Source organism: Epargyreus clarus, unplaced genomic scaffold (assembly GCF_041222505.1).
Source record: "Epargyreus clarus isolate Ecla_fem2 unplaced genomic scaffold, WU_Ecla_fem_2.2 ptg000005l, whole genome shotgun sequence".
In the NCBI taxonomy this organism is placed as follows: domain Eukaryota; kingdom Metazoa; phylum Arthropoda; class Insecta; order Lepidoptera; family Hesperiidae; genus Epargyreus; species Epargyreus clarus.
This window is the reverse complement of record NW_027332213.1, coordinates 4,936,169-4,959,410: the sequence shown is the minus strand read 5'-3', so window position 1 is coordinate 4,959,410 and position 23,242 is coordinate 4,936,169. Positions and strand designations below refer to the sequence as shown.

Below are 23,242 nucleotides of genomic sequence, written 5' to 3'. Positions count from 1 at the left end.
TGACGTCCATTTTGGTTTATGTATATTATTATGAGTTTTCCATAAAGGAGATGTTTCATTTTGGCCTCTAACTTGTACATTTACTAGAAAAAGGAAAAAATATCTTGATTTTAGGAAAAATAATAATTTGCCATTAAATCTCTGTGTACAGCAATAAAATAGCTATGGAATATACTACAAAAATATAGCGTCTTGAATCACTTAGATTGTAAAAAGAATTCAAAAATCTAATTAATGTGTACGATGGTACTCATGAACGTATTAATAGTTAAATAATAAAGGGAAAGGTTGATATTTGCAAAATATCACCATAAATGTACAGCTTAATAATTGTAGTGACTGTCTAATATACAATACAATATATAATGTCCCTTACAACCTTACATAGTAAAAGTGTTTTGACTGAGCAGAATAAAATCTTTAATATTGTAAAGTGCGATTATTGTGTGCTACTACAAGATAATTTGCATTGTGTGTGCGTAATATATGTATACCCAATCGCTAGAAATTGATATATTTCAATCTTTTCGTTCAATACAGTAATTGGTTCTTATTAGTTTAGTCTGGAAACTCAAGAACGCGTTGAGATTTACACAAATGGTAGGTATACATAGGGTGTCAGCACAGTTCGATATAAAATGACATTTTGATTATTATTAGTTTCTAGAATAAACACAATTAAGTAGCTGAGCCGCACTTTCAAAATGTTATTTTCAAGAAAAAATGACATTTAATTCACCTGTTGATTAAAAGCCCATTTTGTCGGTGTGACGAATATTTCAGAATCTATACGTTAATTTTTTTATGAAACAACTTTAATAGTCCTACTATTTCCAAACATGTTTCTTTCGTTTTTGTAGTTAAGTATATGCATATTTAAATAAGAAATGAACAATCGGCGTAGTAAACCATGCATGCATAATGAATTCTTATAGTATGGACAATGATTTTCATTTATAAATCTTTCTGTTTAGTTCACGTAGGTCTTAACACTAGCGTTCTCGGTCAAAATGTACAAAACCTGCAGTGTTAAAATTAAGGAAACTAAATAAGTTTCTCATTACATTTATTTTTCGTATACATTTAGTGAACGTAATATATATCTAACGTTTAATAAAATGTAGGTAATACAATTTTCTACGCCCTGTATAATAGGTTTATGTAAATAAGTACTTGCTATGCGAATATCGGTAGTGAAGAATCGTTATCAAAAAGATACAAATAAATATTTTTTCAAATGTAAATAATGAGCCATTATTATTTACTTTAATTACTTTAAACAGACACATTATTTACTTTAAATTTGAATATCAGTGTTATACATAAAACCCGTAGCTAACTTTCAATACGTTTTGCATTTATTTACTACTTTTAAAATAGTAAAGTCTACTTAAAATTTAGTTAATTATTTATATACACGAAATAAATTGAAGTTTCGATAATTGTTATAAGACAAATTGTTCTTCAGATTTATATTATGGAGAAAGGTAAATATGAATATGAAGAAGTTTTTACTACTGCTGGTATTCCGATACTCGAAAGTGAGAAGAATACATGGAAACCGGTGATGCGTCAGGTAAGTTCAGATAAAATAAATTTATAACAACGTCTACCAGACCATCGGACATAGATTAAAATTTTATGAGTATATATTTAAATTTACGATGTGCGTATTGAAATTTTTTTTTACCCATCCATATTTTTCCTTGTCTAGGCAATTACATTTTATACTATGTCTAGGTAAATAATATTATAATTCGAAGAGACGCTGGCCTATAATGTGTATATAAGTAACAGTTAATAAATATTAAATACATAATGACTTCAGTTATTTTTTTCTCTAATTTAAAAGTTAATAGTAATATAGTATTGATGCGAGAAATGTATACGTAACTTAATAACTATTAAAATATACTACTTTCTCATTACAGACCATGGTATGTTTTGGAATATGGTACTTATACTTGATGCAAGGGCTATATTTTGGAGCATCTACTGTACTTGTAGCACAAGTGAGGAGGGAAGCCAATTCTACAGATGCAGTCACAGACGAAATGTCTTCCTGGTTATGTAAGTATCTCAATATTATTACAATAGGAACTTTATGGTCCGATACCAAGACCACCAACGCCACACCTATTTCTGCCTACTGATAGCAGCGTTAAGCGCTTCTGTTTTCTGGTTGTAATGGTATAATAAGGGACTTGTACAAGGGTTCCAATTGAATCGAACCTTTACCCTATTTAGGTTAATTTTATGAAACATAGATACCCATTTCTCACAGTTGCCACTTACCATCAAGTTGACTGCATGCATATTTGTTACTTCACAGGAAGAATAATTATAGTTAAAAAACTAAAATCACGCTAAAATCGCACAAAGAAAATCGTTGATTCTGATTCCTAGTGACATAAAATTATTAAAATCGTGTATCGTCGTCATCGGTTCATGACAATTGTTCAAAATATTAAATTAATCGGACCGTCTAAAGTGCGTAAAAATCGAGTTCAAAGATTCCGTTACATACATATAGGTCAAGCCAATAAAAGCGTGGTAAAAATAAAATACTCGTAGTTCATTATATTGTTGTGTGCGACCAGTTATGTTCCTTGATGGTACTTACGTGATATCTATTTTTAATATATTCTGGTTTAAAGGACAATAAAACAGGTATATAACTATATATACTCCAACCTAGTACAATAGTAAAACATCTCAGATCGGTTAAAACTAGACATTATGTATATTTGCAGTAATTATAAATGTGACTACCTCGTTTGTTACAAAACTTTTGTTAAATTTTTGTAATGTTTTATTTATCTTTTTGTTTCAGCATCGACGCAAGTCAAAAGCTCTATTCCAATAGGATTAATCTTCCCTTGGCTTGTTTATAAAATAGGACGGAAACGTACATATTTAATTGTATGTAATTGTATGTTTATTCATATCCATTGGCTCCATAATATTTTATACTAGCACAAATTTATATCACGTGTTGATTGGTCAAGCATTTATAGGAGGAAGCACTGCTGCGTCGAACACGTTTTTGCCTAGCATGGTTGCTGAATACACAACACCGAAGTACAGAGGTATATTCCTGACATTCAAATCCGCTTCTGCGTTTTGGGGTATTTGGATTTCTAACGCAATCGGCACATATTTCTATTGGAAAAATATTGCTATAGTTTCCTTTATATGTTCTATCTATGTTTTAACAGTGCTCGCTTGGCCCGAGACTCCAACTTGGTTAGCCATGAAAGGTCGCTACACAGAGAGCGCCAAGTCACATAGGTGGTTGAAAGGTGTAAATGAAAATTCAGAGAAAGAATTGGCACACCTTATTAGTTTCCACAAAAAATCCAAAATTATACCAAATAATAATGACGATGTATTAAACATACCATGTTTCCATGCCATATGGACAACTGTCACATCACGACAGTTTTATAAACCGGTAATAATATGTTTGCTATTAGTTTCACAATATCAACTTTCCGGTAAGCTTGTAATTAGTATCTACGCTATTGAAGTTCTTAAAAGTTTGACGCAAAACGAATCGGTTGCTTACAAAGCAATGCTTATCTTAGATGGAGTTACTGTGTTTAGCATGTATATGGGTTGTATATTGTCACGATATCTTAAACGTAGAACAATTATGTTAATATTTGCGAGCTCCGGGATATTATTACTGTACATATTATCATTGTATGTATATTTAGTTTCGTTATCCATTGTACAGGAAAATCATTTTTTAATTATTTCGTTATTAACTGTATTTTCCATAGCAGTTGGATGTGGACCTATAATTCAAGCCTATAATTCATCAATTTATGGTGAAATAGTACCTTCACGTTATCAGACTCCAATTACTACTTTAATCGGTTTTAGTTGATTATTATTCTCTATAGCGTGCAAACAAAAATACAATAAAATTATAAATCTAGATATCTCCAATGAAAGGTAAATCCCAGTACATATTTTTAACTACAAGACCTTCACACATCATTTTGCGCTTTTTGCCGTAATAATTATTTGTTTCTTTTTTTTTAAAGTATTGCCAGTCGAATATATCCAAAAAGATCTCTATATTTTCACGTTATTTGTTTCTATAACATAATGTCGAATAAAATACGAGTATATACCACAAAGTACGAAGTATTGTTTTATTTCATCAACAGGAAAATCAGTTATTATATTATGTATAATAATACATCTTCATGGGGCACAATCATTATATTCTCTTAATTAATGTGACTTTGTACTAATCTGGAAGAATTGCAAGTATGTCAATTAATTAACCCAAGAATCCTATACGGGGCGTTCCAAGTCCAAACGGATCGTAAATACATATATTTTAAGAATATACGTATTATACTCTTATGGTTTTCTAACTATTTTGTTTCTTCTTGCGTGCAGAAGGAAATGAAGAATTAGAATTAATTCTTGGGTTGTCTACAATTATGCCAAATATGCTTAAATTTATGTAATTTTTATAATCTATATGGGGATTTTTAGTTACAAAATCATAGTTCTTTAGTTTTCGGGTGCCCCAGTACCCCAGTAACAATTAATATGCCAAACTCTGCAGTGCTCGCTGGTTAAACTAGTACATATTCAGCTCATCAAAAAAGAAAGACAACGCCTCGTGGAGCGTTTCATTAAAGCTCAATTTGTACTTTTGTACGCAACTATGAAGCCTATCTATAAAAGCAAACTATCAGTGCATATCGAAAATATTATTGCAAATATGTATTTTCGTATTCGTTTTGTATTAGTGACAAGACTTTATGCCTTGTTTACTCAATAAACGATTTTAATACCGTACGATAACGTAGTTAATTTAAGCATCCTATTTCCATCAAAGCCAATCCACACGGCTTCCACGATCCGTGTATGTACGTGGCTTGTGTATACCATACATCAGGTAGAATTGATGCAGTATTTACACAAATGCCATAAATATTGTAGACATGACCTAGACTTATAGAAAAATAATATTTTTCATCACCATGGACGCATAATAATTTAAATTGCATTTAAAATTAAATACTCGTACATTCAAAGAAATTTCAACTTTCATATCAGTCACATCAAATAATGTCTTTCTACTAGAAAAATTGTTAACAAAGTTTTATATATTGTTATTTTGGTATTAGTAAAACAAATTGTGTCTTCGCTTTTTATAATGACGAATAGTGAATACGAATATGAAGAAGTATTAACGGATATGACTAAAAAAAAATGTTAACAAAAAAATATTAGACACGCTGTTTACATCGTTATTTAACGAAATATATAGAGCACCGACTTCAGAAATATGTACTAAACCAACATTTATTTGAATTATTTTTTACTTTGTAGGGACATATAAGTCGGTTATATTTTTGTTAATTGTTTTTTTTAAATAAAAACACTTTTGCTTCAGGACATATGCCTAAGAGTTCCTAAAATTGTCAAGGGTGTGTGAAGTCTACCATTCCGTACTTAGCCAGTGCGGTGGATAATGGCCGAATTTTTTGTTGACGAGGTTGATAACTTCAAAAGATACTCGACGCCGTGGGAATAGCGATGGGTTATGTGGGACTGTTACCGCACTAAAACCCACCGGCGACCGTCCTCGGAGCTACGTAGAGGACGTTGGATAAATCCCTCTCACTCATAACGGTCACCCATGCCAAGCATTGTACAGTAATGGGTTTACAACGATCGGTATACACGAACCAATACAAATGAGCAAAATTTTCTGTTTCAGTATTTTCCTCGTGTATCTTTTTATTTCTGTGATCTGTGAAATAGTATTGACACAAATGGCATATTGTATAATTATTAGAGACCGGATAATATGCAACATAAAAAGCTTGAAATATGCATGCAAATATGCATGAAAAATGCCTAAAATATGCACGAAAACTGACAGAATATGCAACATTAAATGAGTTTTTTTTGTTTTGTAAATATTATTCCTTTAGATTTAAGTATTTTGTTAGTAAATACTTGTCTTATGTTTTACTTTATTATGTATGTATCTTTTTAATTTATTGTTATTTGATAAAATAAAAAAACTATTAAGTTTTATATTTTTTATTAAAAAATCAGCATACATTTATAGAAAACTATCCATTGATAGATGTTAATCGATACAGCAGACATGTAACATTATTTAATATTTTTGTAAACATTAACAATCAAGTATTGTTCCAAATGTTCAGTGGTAAGATTATGTCTTCGATCATTCAAAATATTTTTATGGGTCGAAAATGATCGCTCCACATCTACTGAGGTAACTGGGCAGAATTTGAACTTGGGTGCTATGTTAGCGCTTATATTTTCTGGCAAAACTTCCGTCGGTCCATTAATAAAGCTATCAATTTGACACAGATGTTCAAAGCCTGGATTATTGTTCAAAATGTTTTCAAACTTTTCTTTAAGTTTATGCGGCAACGTACTTGGCAACGTGGAGTTAAGATAGCGGATTTTATTCATTGTTTGAATGGATTCATTCAATGCCAAACCATGAGTTTCAAGCTTTTTAATACTTTCGGGTATGTGAGAAAAATTGGTGCAAATTACAGCTATGTTTTTTTTTATGGTTGAATCGTTAAAAGCTGCCTGTGACTCACAAATTGCTCTTGACTCGGCACTGTTAAAGTCATTTACCACACCTTGGATGGCCTCAAAATGTTCATTGTTCACGCTCGAAAAATACCTACTGTAAATTATAGCAATAATATGCATCATCACTAGATATTAGTAAAAATATGTTATTAGCCTTGAAAATCGCTTAAATATGCAAATGCATATGCAAATATGCAAATGCATATTATCCGGTCTCTAATAATTATAAATAAGCTAGACCTTAAAATATTTGATTGCATAGATGCATTTATTTAAATATATTTATTCGCTCGTGACACGTGATTACTATAAATTAAATTTTCATTCATATAAATTTGACGTTAAATAAATACGAATAAATAAAGTGCCTCATTTTATTGACTGCTGATAAAAGTAAATTTAAAATAATTTTGTAATGGAGAAAGGTGAATACGAATATGATGAAGTTTTTATTAATGCCAATATTCCGATAATTGAATATGAAAAGAATACATGGAAACCAGTAATACGTCAGGTAAATGTTGGAAATAATAAATTAATAACAGTTCTGGAATATACAATTACCAAGCTGTCATCCCAATATTCTCAGTCTAATATTACCTCGTGATTATTAACTCTTATTATTAATTATTATTAATTATATTACTATTATTAAATATGCTACTACATCATTGCAGACCACGATTTGTGTTGGAATATGGTACATGTACTTCATGCAAGGACTATATCTGGGAGCACCCACTGTACTCGTAGCTCAGGTGAGGAGGGAAGCCAATTCCACGGATGCTATCTCAGATGAAATGTCTTCCTGGTTATGTAAGTACGTTGGATATCATCATACCTGCATAATTTAAGTAAATTTGCTTTCGAGATTATTAAAAACGAAAATAAGTATTTAATTACAAAAATATTGTATTGTATATATTTTGATTTTGTTTTATCAATCTGTTTTAATGTGTTCTTAATAACTATTTATCTCATTTTCAGCATCGATGCAAGTTTTAAGCTCCATGCCTATCGGGTTAATACTTCCATGGCTTTTTCACAAAATCGGACGAAAATATACCTATTTCATTATGTGCTTATTTATATTTATTGGTTACGTATTGTTTTATACTAGCACAAATGTATATCACGTGTTGATTAGTCAAGCGTTTCTAGGCGTAAGTACTGCTGCGTCGAACACGTTTATGCCTGTCATGATTGCTGAATACACAACACCGAAGTACAGAGGTATATTCCTGACATTCAAAAATGCTTCCACGTTTTGGGGTATATGGATTTCTAACGCTATTGGTACATATTACTATTGGAAGAATATTGCCATAGTTTCTTTCGTATGTTCTGTCTATATGCTAACGGTGCTCGCTTGGCCTGAGTCTCCAACTTGGTTAGCGATGAAAGGCCGCTACACAGAGAGTGCCAAGTCACATAGGTGGTTGAAAGGTGTAAATAAAAATTCTGAAAAAGAACTAGCATACCTCATTAGATTACAGAAAAAAACCAAAACAATACCATTGTCAAGCAATACATTAAACATGTCATGTTTTCATACCGTGTGGACAACGGTCACATCACGTCATTTCTACAAACCAGCAGTAATATGTTTGCTATTAGTTTCGCAATATCAATTTACCGGCAAACTTATTATTAGTATTTACGCCATTGAAGTTCTTAAAAGTTTAACGCAGAACGAATCGGTCGCTTACAAAGCAATGCTTATCCTAGACGGAGTTACTGTGTTCAGCATGTACATGGGCTGTATAATATCACGATATTTTAAACGCAGAACAATTATGTTAATATTTACGAGTTCTGGTATATCATTATTGTATATAATATCACTGTACTTATATTTAGTAGCTTTGTCTATTATACAAGAAAGTCATATTTTAATTATTTTATTATTAACTGGGTTTTCCATAGCAATTGGTTGTGGACCTGTTATATTAGCTTCAACAATTTATGGTGAAATAGTACCTTCACGTTATTTAACTTCAATCACTACATTAAACGGTTTCAATGGTACTATACTCATGTCAGTTTTGTTAAAACTTTCACCGTTTATGTTTAAAACTTTAAAAATGCATGGTTCTTTTTTATTATTTGCCATTTCCTCAACTGTTATCTTAATTATTTTGTACATTATATTGCCAGAAACCAAAGATAAAACTGTGCAAGAAATTGAGGAATATTTCAGCGAAAAACAAAAGCCACTAGAAAATAGTCAAACTTTATTGAAAAGAAAAAAATAAAAAATAAAAGTAAAACAAATTTTAGATAAAAAAAAATACTCTCACAAATAACATAATACACATGTTATAAAACAGTAAAGTTATGTGAATTACACACGGCCACCACAGTATTTTTGGATTTAGGTAAACCAATGAAATAGTTGACTGTTTCATCAGGTTTTGAAACAATTATTAAATCAGCAATTTACCTATTTGCCTAAGTATTTATACACATGGTTCAATGTACATTATGGTTTTTGCAAAATAGTTTTTTTTTTATAACATGAGTTAAGTATTATGTGTACTGTATGTAAGTTGTATAGTATGTATCATATGTTGTTGTGTTATATTTAAGGCCAGAAATAAACGATTTCGTAAAATTTAGGTGAAATGATTTGTTTTATTGAATGTACTATGTAAAATTATATGACCTATGTACAATTACATGTCTTTTTCCGTCTAAGTATTAATCTATCGATTGTATAGCTGTATATTTTAAGCTGTCTAAAATAGCCGAACTCTGGTTAAACATTTTGAAAAGTTATTATTATGATGGGTTAATTCTACCATCAATCTACTTTTTGGCAATGCGATGGACTATGGCCTAAAATGTCTCCGTTCGCAGTAGTAACGATAATGGGTTTGTCGACAATCAGCAATATCAGAGTAAATCATTTACTTGAATAAATAAACTTATATTTAAGCCACTCAGCGTGCATTTCAAGTCAATCAGCAAACTGTTCATGGCATTTAATATGCAGCCAGGCTGAAACAACGTAAAGTACAATGTGATCAGCGTACATTTCAAGCCAGTCAGCGTGCTATCTGACTTAATCAACTTACAGTTCATGCCAATCAGCATGCAGTGCAAGTCAATCAGCGAGCGGTCCAAACCATTAAGCATGCAGACAAATAAAACAGTGTATAGTACAATATGATCAGCGTGCCTTTCAAGCAACACTAGCACAAAACACCAGTAAATGAACACTACAAAGTCAAACTACAGTAATTTCCAGTAAGACTAACAAACAAACATGGAGCAATCTCTCGACGCATGTCTCCTGATGAAACTCACAGTTTGTTCGAGCAACAGAACATATACTTAGAGGTTACCCTATTATTTGACACAAGTTGTTTAATTTATGTTCATACATATATTGTTTTAAATAGTTCATAAAATCTTATGTTTAACTTCACTAAATATTTTATTCTATAGGAAAAAAAAGAAAATACAGTAATAAATGTACACCCATGAAAGTTACTTATTTATGTGTGTTTATGTTAGTTTAGCAAAAACGTTATTTTAATAATAAACAACACATCTAGATCTGATTTCCATTTGCTATGTTAAATTCTAAAAGTAGAGGTATTGTATTTTTTTATAAAAAGGACGATCAGAATGCAAGATAATTAAATTGAAAATCTGCTTTAGTTTTGATGAATATTTGATTTGAACTAATACTACAAGTATAAATAAACCAATTTATATGTATAAACATAAACAAACTTAGTGGTATTCAAATTTGTAGTTTATTTTCCTATTTCAGTTTCAGTTAAGCTGATTTGTAAACAATTTAATCGTATAACGAGGATTTGTATGCGATTATAACGTGTAAAATTTAGCTTAATGTGACTGAATTAATGAAACTGGATTATTTATATTAATGTTTATAATTTTGATGTAAAAAACGTTTTATTTAAAACAGAATACATTTCAAAACACCCGATAAACATTCAAGCCCCATAATTTATCCTTATTGTACGATAGCAATACTGTACTAAAAGAATGTCTTTAATATCGACTCTTACCGCTAGCGATAAAAGTTTATATCCCAATAACGACATGAGATATTACACATAATATTATATCAAAAGCGAATATCATAAGAATGGTAAGATATATTGAATAAGAGGTGCGTTTAGTTTTTTTGGTTTTAAAAAATCCATTTTACGTTTTTGAGAGCATTATAAGATATTGATCTCAACAGTAATCATTAGCAATTGTTCAAACGTATGTATCTTTTCCCAACCTTGCAAAATTTGGATTATTCGGAAAAATCTCATCTAATATTCATGACGTTTCTGAAGCAGCCCAATACAAGTAAATTTGCAAATAGTATCGTAGCTTTTAAATAACTTTCGTAGGTTTTTCCTAAATGATTTAAAATAACAATGTTATTCCAAGGCAGAACATCGCATATAGATTATCCAATAGCGGTGAGGCTGGTCGATTTAACACCCGACGGCAGCCGACTCCGTCTGGTGTTCGTATCAATGATTGCTTGTAAAATCTGTTGAAAGCCGGCTGACAGTGGGAGAGAAATAAAATTATCAGAATGTCTCTTTTTACGTTGGCAGCGTTATGAGCGATGGTTTCATATCTTTTAGACTTGAATTCACAAGCTAAGAAGGATGCAAATGACTTTTCGTACAAATTGTCTCAAGTTATTTTAATGAAAATAATCGTTTATGTAACTTCTGTTCTATTACTCATTCAGCGTTGATTTTCGAAAAATGATTAAATAGGTGTTTCATTATTTGCCAGATTTTAAATTTCATTTACCTTGCTTCAAAATTGGCGAATTTTCAACCTCTACTTAACCTTTGGGATGCCATATTAAAAATTCCTTCCTTAGTGCCTATGACATAAAAGTAATCTATTGTGCAAAATTGTATGCTTCTATCTGCAACCTTTCAGGGTCTGCGATAATGCATTAGACAGGATTAGTCTTTTCATAGGCATAAATAGTAGGTAGGCAATATAAAGTAAAAAAAAGGTCCCTGTAGTTCCGGGACCAGAATAGGGCTACGGTATCCCCTGCCTGTCGTAAGAGGCGACTAAAAGGGGGCTTCCGGGGTTGCGGACGGCAAGAGTGGGAGCTCGAACCGCCTGGCCAGCAACCCCGGGATGGACGGCGGTATGTGTGGTCGCATACCGTCGTGAACACCAGATGGTGTGGTGAGTTTCAAGGTCACCTGGGCGGAGCCCGACGGGGCAACGCGCCAAGTGGACTCCGGTTGCGTTCCGTTGGAGATCCCGGAGTCCTCTACGCAGCGCCGAGGACGGCCACCGGGGGGGTTTTAGTGCGGTAAGAATCCCACATAACCCCGTGCCGCTCCCACGGCATAGGGTACCTTTTGAAGGTTTCCCCCTCGTCACAAAAAAAAAAAAAGGCAATATAAAGACGTATATCATATTAAAAGTTATTTTACATTGCCAAGTATGTTTACGTGTGAATGTTATGTGACCATTTGTGTACACATTTTAAATAAAAGAAATTCAATTATGATTTATATGCACTTGAAATGACACCAAACACTTATGAATGTCCCAAAGAATATATAATTATTTCAATACCTAATTATATCAATATGATAATGAGGACACTCGTAAAGGTATGTTAAAATAGGTGCACTTGCATAAGGCTGGGTTCACATAGTATTGTACTACACATTTTAATTTAAAACCGCAGTTTTGATTTGTATATCACTTGCATAAATACGGGTAAAAGTTAAATTACGATATTTGCTTCGTAAGTATTCGCTAAGTTTACGGCGGTGACCATATTTTGTGAACGTATTGAGAGCAAAATAAATATAAATGGATTTTAGACTTTCTTAAACTCAATAATAGATATTGGCGGGAGTCGCATAATCGATATATTTAAAACTAAATAGATATGTGTGCGAGCATTCGATATTGCCCTATAATTATAATTGCCCTATAATTGTAATTGTAGAACAACTGGCAGTTATTACCAGAATATAAGATAACCAAATTTTTTATGACTTCTACGATGGTACCGGTATCTTTATGAAGTCACTCTTTCAAAAATATTTTTTATTGTAGTACATTGTTGTACTAAGTAGTATTTTATAAGAAAACTTAAACATATGAAGAAACCCTTTGTGGTTCGACTCCGGCGGCACCACCGCCACACCTAATTCTACCTAATAACAGCAGTGTTAGACGCTGCTATGTTAAGCTAATAAATATAGATCTTTGTATTTCTCGAACAAATAGGTATGTAAATTGTGTACTAAAATATTTCATATTTTATTTTGAAATAATATTACAGTATTCTTAAAGATCTATTATAAGAAGATATTGTATAAGAAGTGTCATTGAAGTGCGTATTTACTTAACGATAATATACTTGCGTATTTGTATATTTAATTGGAATATAATTCTCACTGTCATTTTGATATTTTACGATTAAAATTACATTATTTGGCCATCCATACAAGTATTATATTGCCCTGTTGCATAATACATAATAATGCATAAAAATAGTGTTTGTGTATTGTGTATTTGACCATTGACCATCCAAATTTATCAGTTTTATAATGTTGAAGTAGACCATAGACTACAGATCAACCCCAGAGAAGATTAGATTCCTCCCTGAGGTTGGCTACCAAAGTTGGGGACCAAGTTAGAACGCTATTTTGATTTTTTGTATAATAATATGAATATTACATTTTCAAATATGATCGTCAAATAATAACACATAATGTACTCGATATGTACGATATATTCGGAGCAAATGTACACTTAAAATACATTTTAACGTAACTCTCTTCACCAGAAAGTTCATCAATCATGTAGAGATACCGGTGCGGTACTCTTTTACCCTTTTATGACGATGGAGTCGGAAATGAAAAAATCGCTCGAGAGATATTCGTTCACGGATGTAACCTTTCCCTGGGATTTTTTTAAATGTGATGAAAATAGATAGGCATTTTTACGATCATGCGTTTCCACTAGTTTAAAGGCATCTGTTAATGAATATAAGTAAGAAGTTTTGAAGTGGAAGTTTTAGTTGAAGATGGTAGAACTTCTCAGTTCGAATGTGGTGGTAACCTCTTATAGTAATGGAGAGCGAGTATGTACTAAAGTTTTGCTTGAACTAAGTACTAAAGAAGAAACTTAAGTTATTAAGTATTCTGATATAAGAGTATCACTGTCAGTGTGGCCGACTTCGGCGAGGCTCCTGTCCTACTAAGAGCTAAGGCTTAGCACCCACTACGAGTAAACGTCGTTTAACAGTAAGTCTGAACCGCAAAAAATGAAACACATTGATTTTCATACAAGTGCACGCACTAGTGACTTTTTTCAGTGACTGTTTTAAAAAACGTAAATTGTTACATTTCACTCGCTATTTCTTTAAGCGTGTGTTTGTTGTACCTACTCCTGGGGGTTACTACCATCTCTTAAGACAATATTATTGTAATCATACTTTTACTTTTTTAGGAAATTTAACTTTTTAAGCAAAATATGACAATTTCAGTTGGTTTTATACAATGGATAAACAAAAAATTAATAAGGGTTAAGTTCGTTCAACTGTGTATGACGGAATATTTTACTGTTTTATGGAGGAAATGAAACTTTCCTGAACTATGATGGTTTTTAAAAGAAGGTGGTAGGCCATCTGGCGTTGCAATGAGCCTGCCGCGCGTCTAAAAACCGGTCACACGCGCACCTATAGCGTTGCTTATATTATTTTTCAAAACAAATATACGAACGATCATACACGCTTGTTTTAGCGGAAGCCCTAATACATACCTATATAACCAAAGTTCACTTTGCACCGGATGCACTCACATTCAATTACTTTAGCCTTAAAAGGAAATAACTAATGGAAACCAATTATTCTGGAACTATACAACTAATCCGCTTTGCTTATTTCCTTAGAACGAAGGTAATCTATCATCATCATCATTATCAACCCATTATTGTCCCACTGCTGGGCTCGGGTCTCCCCTCAGAATGAGAAGGATTAGGCCATAGCCCACCGCGCTGGGCAAGTGCGTATTGGTAGACTTCACATACCTTTGAGATTTTTTTATAAATCTCTCCGGTGTGCAGGTTTCTTCACAATATTTTGTGAAGAAACCTGCACACCGGAGTCCTAAGAACCTATCACCGTGTAGTAAGTGATAATTAATTTCTAATACGCACATAACTTTGAAAAATCAGAGATGCATGCCTCGGATTTGAACCTCGGACCCCTGAATCGAGAAGCCGAGTTTCTTAACCACTAGGCTATCACAGCATTTAATTTAAGGTAATTTATAATCAAACCAAACTAAGAAAAACTCCGATTTCCTGAAATAAGCTTCAACCTGACCCAATTTTACCAAAAACTGATTTATCCTCAATTAAATTGACCCTTGTTTACGTTGCGAAGGTATTTTTTACGCGCAGTCAATCACAATCCCGTCCGCAATAAATTTTATTGACGCTCTCCGACGAGTGTTAGACAATTTCAACCCATGTCCAACATGGCCGTAAACGATAAAGATATCCTGACGTAAATCAAAGTTATTTACGGTACGTTATAACTTACGATTGTAATTTCCGCGTTAGTTTAATGATTTTTACAATATCAATCCATTGTTTTCGATAAGTTTCTGATTAAGAAAAGGAAAGAGCGTAGTATACGTAAAATTTGGATTAGTATTCTTCCTAATCCTTCTCAGTATTTTTCCCTGCGTTATTTTCGCAAAATATGGCCCCACTGATGGGCTCAAGTCTTCTCTCAGGTTTAGGGGTTGTTAAGGCCAACGTCCAACTCGCTAGCCCAGTGTGGATTTTACACACTCTTGTGAAGACACATTTACAAGCCTCATGCGTGCGGATTTCCTCAAGACTTTTTCCTGCACCGTTTAAAATTTTTTTTGCCGTTATGCCAAGTGTCAGTTAGTGGAAAATCCACACATGGTTCCGAAAATTTAGATTTACAAAGTACGCGCCACTTGGCTATCGTCGATTCTGAATAGAAACAAAATCTCTATTAATATCTCTATTGGTAATGTTTTTTAAAATAAATTTCATTTCAAACATGTTGCACTCGGGTACTACATTTTCCAAAAACACCTGAGCTGATGTGCCAAAAGGGAGTAAGGAATATTGCAGTTGCATGTAAAGCTTTCCAGCTTATTCCTTAGGGATAGGCTCACGCTTTCACGGCCTAAAGCTTGTATATTATTCACACTAAAATGTTGGAAAACACAAGGTATTATGCTAGCATGTTGTATTTTAAATTGTTAACAATAATAACTGTTTTTTTATAAAATTGAAATAGCAAACGAGCGTGTATTTCATGTCAATAGTTTTTGTTATTTATTTACTGAACCGTAATAGGTAGACATTTTTTTACCCTCAATGCTATTTATGTACGAAATACTAAAAATGGTCGAAAATTTTATAATACGCGTGCGAGTTCGATTCACAATTAGCTGATTATATAATATTTCTGTCTTATATTAGCCGTTCTTACTCTTACTAGAACGTAGAGCTCTTAATGCTAGTGTTAAATAGAATGTCATAGATGTGACTACAAAACCTATCACCATCGAAAATCTTATAAAGTTATTACTGTTATCTACAAAATGTACACAATACCCCAAAGAGGCTTACTTAATCATAATATTGACAGATTGACTCGATTAGAATTAATTAGAGAACAATATGTGTGGCTGATGAAACAAGATATATCGTGGCGTTAGTAGCTCACACGTAAGCGACCGCAGGTGCGACTAATCAAGATAATCATGTAAGTTCATCACCCTGACAAACACATAAGGAATAGATATACGCTCAATTAAATACGTCAAGGGTGTTTGTTACTTAGTAAATATCCTTAATATAGATATGAATGTGGTAGGACTTTTGTGGTTCGTCTCCTGTAACAGCACCGCCACATCTATTTATGCAAAATAAACGGAGTGTTAAATACTGCTGTACTCCAGTTTAAAGAGTTTAATAAGGAGAAAATACTTACATAGTAAAATAAGTATTTACTATTACTACTACTACTAGTTAGTATTTACTTGATAGTAAAAACTAACTAGTAGTAATAGGTACTTAATAGTAAACAGTAAGCATTTGCATATTTTATTATGACACTTATCCCGTATTTCAACTTAGGGGTCACTATGACCTTAGGTAGTATACTAATCTTATCAGACGTCGATTACAAAGGTCCATGGGCGGCAATATTCATTTACCACCAGGTTATCAGCCTGTTTGTTCGTTAATTAATATAACAGTCGAGTAAAAATAGAAAATAATGAGATTTTATTTATCTGTGTCATAAGGTGAGTGACTATTTAGTGTAACATATTTTCAAATCGCCTATTAGACTGGGTAAATATTTTACTCCTATTTGATGATGAAAACAGACTGATTTTCATATCATCAAAGGACAATGCCCATGAATGTATGGACCGCCGTCCAGACTTGCATCAAATTGAAACTTGTTGTAGACGATGTATAATTAACCAAATACTACCACCAATAATTATTTTTTAGATTAGCACCCGGGTTCTGAACTTATTTACCGAAATGTAACATAACCTCAACATCGAAAACATCCGACGATAGATTCATGGTCGGTTTTAACTGATGGTAGGTACCTATAATGTAGTTCGAATAACATATTCCATTTACTTTTAAAGGTAGTAGGTAAAAAAACCTAAAATAATCCTAAAAACCTAAAATAATGAATTCCGAGTATAAAATACCGCCATTTTAATTTTTAAGAACAACAATCAACATTTCGTCTTATTTTATCTAAAATGGAATCCCCTGTTCAAAAAAACTATTCTGATCGACAAACTATGTAAAAAAAATGAAAAAATTATTTTAATATTACTTTCATTTTGACACATGAGAAAAATCATTAGTCAAAACACTAATTGATCTTATTGAATTTCGAGTTTAAAATACCGCCATTTTAATTTTCAAGAACAACAATCAACATTTCGTCTTATTTTATCTTAAATGGAATCCCCTGTTCAAAGAAACTATTCTGATCGACAAATCATGTAAAAAAATAAAAAAATAATTTTAATATTACTTTCATTTTGACGCATGAGAAAAATCAGTACCAAGAATGGGCATTCTCCTTTGGTTTCGTACGACCGCATCCGTGATTGTTGTACTCGTAATGTCTCGTTGTTAATTCACTTCATTTCTCGACAGTTAGCTTTAAATAAGGAAAAATGCGGATCCGATCGTTAAATTTACCACGCCTCACTTCCACAGATAACGATCTCTTCAAATCAAGAGGCAAGTATTTATAAATTAAATATTATTATTATTTACGGATTGATTTTTATACGGATCCCAAATATTAAACATGAAAGTAATGTGTACTATTCAAATTGCATAGAATTAAGAAAGTAGCAAAGTTGAATAAATCAAAACAAGTCAGACTCGAGAACAGATTTCGTTTAAAAATTCAGAATTTAATCTCGACGCCATACGAGCTGCGAGTAAAATAAGAAAGTACAGAAGCAATAATTTCTTGCTTGAAATCTACTTACGAAATGGAAACATATTCTCTTTCGTACCTCTAGTCTGGAAGTGGCTATAAAATTGTTAGTAATATTAGACAGGTTTGAAAGGTGGTTGAAGTTTTAGTGGTCCAATTTCTGAGGCACTACAACACTTATTTCTGCAGTGTAACAGAGCTCTGCTATTGGGATTGAAGGGTGTATTAGGAGATATAGGCTTTGGTTTAGGCATCTTGTATTCTTTTTTACCCAATTGCAGAGGGTCATGGGTAATTATGCAGTTTGGCTACTTTTCCGTCGGGGGAGGCTAACATTTCCTATTGAATTGGTTAGGTTCGGTAGGAATATATGAGACAATATACAACTAAGCGAGCAGGGCGCGGGAGCGCCCTGCGAGCGGGTGGGTTCAATCCAGACCTTACCTTTGTTCATAGTCACGTTTATACAATTTTATATTATATTAATATAGACTTTAGTATGTCATCACTAAAAAGGGTGAAAAAAGGTAATTACAATATAGTAATATGCAATGTTAGCCTCCCCCGACGGAATATCACCAATGGTGACTAATTGAAGCCACCCATGCTAAAAAAAATATTGCATTGTTTTTGGGAAAAGTAGCCAAACTGCATAATTACCGGGTAATGTTTTGGAGCGCACGTTTGACACGTCCTACTGCGTTAACGGCTTGACGAATTTTAACATATGAGGTGGATTTTATTGTTGGATTCGTCTAAATTGCGAGAGTAATAATAGATTTTGAATAAAATATTCTACATTTTATCCCAAAAATATTTGTATACCTGAATGAAATTTGCGCGCGAGAGCTCGTTAAAATATAAAGTTTCAAAGTTAAATCAAAACTGAATCTTCCTGTACTTGAGAGCTACAGAATTTTAAATTAAAGGTTTTAATAGAGTACTTCAAACCTCGAGCATTTGATCTCTTGATTACTTTTCAAATAAGATCTTATCCGATTTTCATTTTGATAAGAATCCAATATCAATTTGCACTTGGAATTCGATCAAATCAATCATAGATTCTACTTAACTTATGCTTTTACTATTGCTGTGAAATTGATTCCTTCTTTGAAGCGGCAAATATATACGTAAAATTTTTGAAATTCGTTTTTGAGTTTCATTTTTACATTATTATCACATTTTAAATATTAACTTTGAAATACTTGTGACTCCAGACTAGGTATCAAACATTATTTTTACTTCAAAATGATATGTTTTTATGAAATAAGTACAATAGCAAAGTATTTATCATGCGGCAGGTACCAATTACAAAAAAATATAAAAGGATAAGTGGGATGTACTGATAATTTATATTAAGCTTTTACGCTAGTGGTTTTTACTACGTGAAAAAATGTTCTACCTTCACATTAGGAAGCTAGTTAACTAGGTAGGTAGGTGTTTGCATCATCTAATACACTTTTTCTTTAGTAAAAAATTAGTAATATCACCAGTGTACAACGGTCACAAGTCACCAGTGTACAACGGTCCTTACACTGTAATAAAAGATGATACGCCTAACGTCATTAATGTGAAAGGCAAACCTGTTACCGTACACAAAAATAGGACTAAGCGATATTATGTCTAAGAATTTATATATTATTAATGTACTATCTTTGTATATTTGTTATTTTTGTTCTAAATTTCTTAATATGGTACGTAGTTATTGATATTTTAAGATACTTCACTTGTAAAAGCTATAATTCTTCATTGAATTAAATCAATATCAGAATTATATTATGTTGTAATTATAAAAAAAAATGTAAAATTTCATTTTATTTTCCATAAAAAGGGAAGGTGTACTGTGTGCTAGACATGCAAGTGTATGCATTATAAGATCGAAGACAGTAATAAAAGATACATCATACGGACAACACGCCCTTTATTTACGGACCACCATCGAACCACATTACAATAAAAAAATAACCATAATCACTAGCTACATAATCTTTCGTAAAATCATTAGTCATAAATTTAACTACATCAGATATTGCTTCATAAACGGGAAAAATGGAGAATTTAAATTTATATTAAAAAATGAAATCCAGATAAAGCCAATATGTCTGTATAAGGTACAAATGAGCTGTTTACATACAGTGTACATTAACACGTCCTCGCAACAGTTATTGCGAGCCAGTTACGAATTATTGCAATTAATTTACGGGCTGTAAGCGAACAATTGCAATCAATTTATTAAATTGCAATATGATACGATTGTACGATACGATTGTGATTCAACTTGGTCTGTTTATATTAAATTATTTTCATGTTATACAAATAAACCACAATAATATTTACTACTTATTCCATAATAATATGTATTTGTGGGCAACGAATTTAAACATTCAGACCCGGAACAAACATCAAAATTTGAAAATTGTGGACATAACTGACCAAGCATCGAACTTGAAACCCTCGGTACAACCACAATAGCAACCCTTAGGGTCCGTTCACACCGACCGGCTCGAAGAGGAGAGCACATTTTGATTACGTTGGAAACAGAGTTTTAAGTAACTAACTGTATTAAAGTTTATTTTTGAATGTGCACTTCTTTTGTTATTAAGAATGCTTGAACGCGTTTCGTGTGAAATAATAAGAGGAGCCGACCAGCTCCAATTGCGAGCGCACCCGCGTTTAGATCTTTACCAGCCGGTCTGTGTGAAATAGTTGGCGGCTCCGCTCCGGCCAATACCATGCGTATACGATCCGGTCTGTGTGAAAAGAAAAATGTGGGTTGATGCTCTCCGAGCCGATCTGTGTGAACGGACCCTTATTAATCACGAGTACCGAAGTGTAATCGAAATAACAATAAATGTAAATGTAAGGTACTTAAATACGAGCAGTTTTTATCCTTAGTGAAAATACGTGTAATGTAGTTTAAATTATTATTCAAAATAATTAATTTCTTACAGTTATACTATGTCCTATACGATATACGATCCAGGTTTCTTGTTAAAGATCTGTTTCCAGCAGTTCGACATAAAAAAGTTTTAAGCGATATATAATATATTTAATAAAATTACATATTATATAAATGAAAACCAGAAATTCCAATAAGTTATAAATGATCACAAACGAGCTTACAGTAAGCCTTCACACGTCCCCTCTACAGTCATTGCAAGTACTTACATAAACGTTCGCAATTAATTTACGGCCTGTACGCCGGTAATTGGGATCAATTAATTGAATTATATTATCATGTAATTTTGATTTTAACAACTTATATGGGTTAATCCTTTTTAATTATACTATTAATGAGTATACGGTGATGGTGATGGTAGAACTGATATAAGTTGACCAAAACCACACCAATATAACGTCAAGTATTCTCGAAGCACTGGACTGAAGAATGGACTATTGATGCCGTCTGACTTATATATAAGGCGATATGATATGTTTATGATATGTGAATAACGTCAGAACGTTGATGCCTGCAGTCAAACTCCTTCAAACTTAATAAGTGAAGTTTAATAAAGATATCCACGTACTAGTCTATACTATACTAGAGATAGCTCTATCAACTTGACATAGATTGTCTTATAACACTGTTTCAAACTTCGAAGTTGCAACGTGTGCTGATGAAAACTGGCTATTATATAGCAATCTAACTAAAGTAGGTGGAAACTTGGAGATAGTATTCATGAGAAGCATATTTCAATGCATAAGAATATAACTTTCTTAAATAGTATTATATGATGTACCTACTTCATGTGTTTTTATAAGAGGTGAATAACTGAATAAGGAACGAAATCCAAATGGAAGCATCATCTTCATGTGAAGATTATCCGTTATCTTATCCGTTAACGCAAGTGACATTAAATTTTTGATAAGCATATCTTTATATATGTATATATTTCTTATGTGCATGTGTACGTCACTGAACTCCTCCTAAACGACTGGACTGATTTTGATGAAATTTGTTGTGTGTATTCAACGGGACTTGATAATGGTTTAGATTCACGATTTAGTCCATGGGAAAAGGTTTTTTTTTTAATTAATTTTTAATTCGTAAGTAGTTATGTATAGAATCGGAAACTATGCATTTGATCAAGTGATGATCTTTAGCAAAGTTGTTGTCCAAGAGCCCACGAAGGTTTGGGAGTTGGTAAGACCAATTTTCGACAGATAGCACCACTGTCATTTCAATGCAGGTACAAATTTTGCAGGTACGTTTTATGTATGTCATATTATTTCTTCAAAATGCGGGCGAAGCCGCGGGCACCACAAGTGTATTATATAAATTACTATTATTGTTGTAATTTTCTGATACCCGCCTCGGAATACCAATGATCTCTTATTTATTGCCCTGAACATTTCCCAAAGTTTTAAATTATTTTCCGATTATTGTATGAATGTTTCTACAATAACTTACACGGAGATGCACTTAGGGACATCCAAAGATGGTCTTTGGAATAAAGAAGGATAACAGTAAGTCCGTTGGAACTCCAAAGTAAACAACCCTGATCCATTATCATGTTCCGAAGTACATCGGTAACTTTGATTGTACCTATTTTAGGAATTAATCTGCCTAAGGGGTGGATCTAATAAGGAGCTTGTTAGCAGAGGATTGTTCCCGGATCTTTAGTATTCACGGGACACTTCTCAAGGGTTGGCGGCTAATGTGTTCATTTAACAAGCAAATATGTTTGTTCTGTTTAAATTGTTTGTGTTTTGTTGTTCAGTTTTAGATGGTTAATTATTTCTAAATCAGCAAAGAAGACTTCATTTCTTCGTCTTTTTTAATTTATCGCATTTTGCTGTAAAAAGAATTATAGTCACACATGCCCTCCACTGGTCATGTCTCGTTGTAAGATGTTACCACTTAGAGGAAATTATTTAAGAATCGCGTAGGTTTTGTACGTGATATTAAATTAATTTATTGAAAATGATTACTTACACCAGTGTGAACCTACTACCACCACCACATCATTATGCCTCTCATTATGTTCTTGCCTGGTTAATCAACTGGTAAAACTAAAATTATTATCAACTGGTAAACTATGATTATTAATATAACCATGATTAAACACAATAAGCCAATTTCAATGAAATAAAACAACATTATCTTACAATTCA

At 32.6% G+C, this 23,242-nt stretch overlaps 1 protein-coding gene across 2 annotated transcripts; it reads left to right on the top strand.

The window, feature by feature from the left end:
• The first annotated feature begins 6,910 nt into the window (after window positions 1-6,910).
• LOC140757749 (facilitated trehalose transporter Tret1-like) lies at window positions 6,911-9,102 on the top strand. 2 transcript variants are annotated; one of them, XM_073093627.1, is made up of 3 exons: window positions 6,911-7,129; window positions 7,293-7,431; window positions 7,603-9,102. In XM_073093627.1, the coding sequence occupies exons 1-3, from the start codon at window positions 7,031-7,033 to the stop codon at window positions 8,868-8,870; spliced, it is 1,506 nt and encodes a 501-aa protein (XP_072949728.1). In that variant the 5' UTR covers window positions 6,911-7,030; the 3' UTR covers window positions 8,871-9,102. The 2 variants fall into 2 exon arrangements, with proteins under 2 accessions (XP_072949728.1, XP_072949729.1); XM_073093628.1 differs by lacking the exon at window positions 6,911-7,129 and having other exon boundaries at window positions 7,305-7,435.
• The last annotated feature ends 14,140 nt before the right edge of the window (window positions 9,103-23,242 follow it).